The 3,954-nt window shown below is 49.9% G+C and overlaps 1 protein-coding gene across 1 annotated transcript; it reads left to right on the top strand.

Moving 5' to 3' along the window:
• The first annotated feature begins 2,436 nt into the window (after nucleotides 1-2,436).
• On the top strand, nucleotides 2,437-2,628 carry SMIM43 (small integral membrane protein 43). The gene has a single exon (XM_074227367.1). It carries the CDS (start codon nucleotides 2,437-2,439, stop codon nucleotides 2,626-2,628), a length of 192 nt encoding a protein of 63 aa, XP_074083468.1.
• Nucleotides 2,629-3,954: the final 1,326 nt, after the last annotated feature.

Below are 3,954 nucleotides of genomic sequence, written 5' to 3'. Positions count from 1 at the left end.
GAAAAAGTTATGGTAATAGTCCAAGACAAAGGTGATAGGGGTGTGATGTATAGTGGTGGCCAAGTGAGTGGAAAGAAGGAGACATATGAGAAACATGTCATGGACTCACAACAGATAGGCCCTCTTATTAGTGGGCAGGCTTTGGAGGGGAAATATGAGGGGTAAGGGAGAGTGAAGAGTCAAGGAAGACCCCAAGGATGCCAAGCTGGGTGACTGGAAGGATGGTGACGTCCTCAAGGAAAAAAGGAATTTTGGAAGAGGGATGTATTATGGGGGAAAGAGAATGAATTCTGTTTTGGGCAGGTTGAGTTTGAAATGCTTTACAGAGTATCTGATTTGAAATGTCCATTAGGCAGTGATTTGAAACTGGAGCCTAGGAGTGAATAATTAGATCTGGGAGTCAACTGTGAAAAGGCAATAATTGAATCCATTATTGAGTTGATGAAGTCAACAAGAGAATGTATAATGGAGGGATCTGTTGATAAAGCCTTGGCCTATACCCATAGGCAGGAGACCTTCAGAGGCCGGTAATCTAACAAAGGAAACTGAGGGGTGCTCAGATAGGCAAGAGAAGCAAGAAGCACCAGTGTCACAAACTATAGAAAAAAGAGTCTGCACAGAATGAGGTTAAAGAGTTGTCATGAAGAGTTGACAAGAGGCCTTTGGAATTAGCAATAAAGATATCATTAGTACCTTTGGAGAAACAGTGTTAGTTATGTAATGTCTAGATTGAGATTTCAAGGGATTAAGAAATGAGTGAGAGAGGAAGTGGAGATAGCACAGGTAATGGAGGTTAGCAGGTCTGTAAACTGAAGTTCCAGAAGACAGGGTTAATAAGGCTTAAGAGTATGAAGTAAGAAAGATCATCATTTAGTTTCTTGATAAAGAAGGTAAATAGATCAGAGATTAGTTGATTAGTATAACAGCACCTGGATTTGCGGAGATAGACCAATGCAACAAACCTCCAAAGAAGATTGTATGTAGTAGTAGTATGGAACAAGAAATATGTTGGTTCCCTCCTTCCCTGTGAGTAGAGTGGAGAAGGAGAAAAAGAGCACATCATCTAAAGATAGAGCACAGGGAGTAGTGTCTCTTCCAGAGGAAGCCAATTTCCCTGAATGCAAGATGGGAAAAAATTGTGGGAAGGGTCTGGCCTGAAATATGGCAATTCCAGGCTGGAGCTTCATGCCTTAGAATAGAAGGGCAAGTCAGAGGTTAGAGAATGAGGTGGGTAGAGAGCTAAGCTGAATAAGGATCCTTAGAGAAGAGAGATCAACCAAAAGGAAGAAGGAAGGTAGAAGAGAGGAGAAAGGAGGGAAAGAACAGGAAAAGACTAGAAGGGAGGAAGGAGAAAGAGGAAGAAGGAAGAAGAAAAAGGAAGAAGGAATAGAGGAGGGAAAATAAGAGAAAAGATTAGAAGGGAGGGAAGAGAAAGGAAGAAGGGAGAGAGGAGGAAAGAGAAAAGACTAGAAGGGAGGAAGGAGAAAGACAAAGAATGGAGAGAGAAAGGAGGGACAGAAGAAGAAAAGAGTATAAAGTATAAAGAGGAGGAAGGGAGAGAACAGGGAAAGAGTAGGAAAACACTAGAATGGAGGAAGGAGAAAAAGGAAGGAGAGAGGAGGGAAAGCGCAGGAAAGGACTAGAAGAAGGGAGGGAAGAAGGAAGGAGAGGAGGGACAGAAGAGGAAAGGAGTAGACGAAGGGAGAAGAAGAAGAGATGAGAGAAGGAAAAGAGAAAAACTAGAAGGGAGGGAGGAGAAAGGAAGAAGGAAGAGAAGAGGGAAAGAAGGGGAAAAGTCTAGAAGAAGGGAGGAGAAAGAGGAAGGGACTCAGGAGGGAAAAAGCAGGAAAAGACTAGAAGGGAGAAAGGAGAAAGAGGAAGAAGGAGAGAAGGAAAGAAAAAGAGATAGGAGAAGGGCAGAGGAGGAGGAAAGGAAGAGGGAAGAGACTGGGAGAGAGATGAAGGGAAGGGAAGGAGGGAAGAGGAAGAGGGGGGGGAAAGGAGGGAAGAGAGAGAAAAGGAGAAAGAAGAGGGGTGGAGAGGGGAGGGAGGAAGCAGGGTCCTTGTCATTGTCCGGAATGGTCATTTGCAAAGCGGCAGCGCCAAGCTGAGGAGAAGCTAATTGGGACTTGCTTGGCAGCCCTCCCTCCCTGCCTCCCTCCCTCCCTTCTTCCTCGGCTCTCCTCCCTCCCCTGAAGTTCTCTGGGCGCATCTGCCTCTGTCGCCCAAGGAGCCGGGAGGAGGAAGAAAGCGCGCCCGGGAGAGAGCCGGGAGAGAGCCGGGGGAGAGCCGGGGGAGAGCCGGGGGAGAGCCGGGGGAGAGCCGGGAGCCGAGGAGGCTCCCCCGGGCCGGGGTCCCAGCAGCCTGGGCAGCGGGCGCTCTGCGCTTGGCCCGGTGCGCTCGGGCTGGCCATTCGGCGGCGAGCCGGCGGGCGGCATGGAGTGGGAACTTAACTTGCTGCTCTACCTAGCCCTCTTCTTCCTGCTGCTCTTCCTACTCTTCCTCCTGCTCTTCGCCGTCATCAAGCAGCTGAAGAACTCCATCGGCCACACGGCCGGGGTGCTGCAGCCGGGCCGCCTCTCCCTGGCCCGGGAGCCCTGGGGCTTCTGCCGCGAGCAAGCCGTGTGAGCCAGCCGGCCCGGCCCGGCCCAGCCCGGCCCCGCCGCGCCTCGCCCGCTCTCCCTCCGGCCCGGGCCAGCCCAGCCCAGCCCCGACTCCAGAAAGCCCGCGGGCTTCCCTGCCTGCTCACCTGGGGCTGTGCCTGTCTCCCTTCTGCCTCCTTACCTGCCCTCCCCGCGGCGAACTCCAACTGGTGTGGGTCTGGCCCAAGCCAGCTCCTGACCCTGGCTCGGCGCTCCAGGGGGCGTGGGCAGGGGCTGCTACTCCTGTCTCCTGCCTCATAGTGGCCGGAGGTCGACGGGTCCACCAGGACCTTGGAACCTGCAGGTGGGTGGAGGGCATCGGGGCCACGGGCTGGGTTGGTGGGGAGGAGAAGGAGCAATCAGGGGACCTCAGAGCATGGGTCAGTGGTGGGCTTGTGGGGAGGAGAGAGTCCAAAGAGCCCAATGATGGCCGGCCAGATAGAGCTGGCCAAGCCATCCCGGCCACTTTGACCACAATGAAGACTTCCTCGGTTTAGATAATTCAGGTAATCTAACCCCACCTCCCGGCAAAACAACTTTCTGTTGAAGCAATTCAATAACTGAAGTTGGTAGAGGAAAGGAAGGTCAGTGCTGGGAATCCTAGTCATAATTGTCTTCGTTCTTTCCATGGAATTGCTTAAAACTATCATTAGACCTCCTAGGAGACGAATCAATGTTTTTTGAATGCAGGATTGAATGAATGGATGGATGGATGGATGGATGGATGGATGGATGGATGGATGGATGGAACCATATTCAATGGACATAGGAAGGAATGAAATGACCATTTCAAGTGTTGCTGGGCAGATCCACTGGGGATCCTCCCCAGGCATCTAATCCCTGAGCTGGTGACCCAGCCTTCTTTTCCTGCTTCTCACATCAAGTTGTACTGGGGAGGGAGAAGGAATGCATTATGTTTTTGATGCTAAGATAAAAAGGAAGGGTTAGGGTGTAGAATTCCTTTGGGAATGGAAGGATATGGAAAAGAAGAAAAGAAAATGACTGGAAGATTGAAAATCTAGAAGAAAGGGGAGCCTCCTCTAGCGATGGAAACATCAGGGGATTTGAAAGAATTCTTACAGCTCTTACAGCTCTGGAGAATTTGCAAAAGTCAATTTTCATCATGCAAAATAATAATGATGGCTTGGCCTTGCAGAAATCACATCTGTTTTTCTTTTTGGATGTATATGGAATTGTGCTTCCTTCAGTCCTCAAACGGGTAACTGAGTGGCATGCAGGATGATACCAAAAACCTTGACCTTCAAATTCCCTCAATCAAATTCACTTTTGAGCAACAGAAGACTGAGTTCTT

Source organism: Macrotis lagotis, chromosome 3, assembly GCF_037893015.1.
Source record: "Macrotis lagotis isolate mMagLag1 chromosome 3, bilby.v1.9.chrom.fasta, whole genome shotgun sequence".
Lineage (NCBI taxonomy): Eukaryota > Metazoa > Chordata > Mammalia > Peramelemorphia > Peramelidae > Macrotis > Macrotis lagotis.
This window is presented reverse-complemented; position numbering and strand designations above follow the sequence as displayed.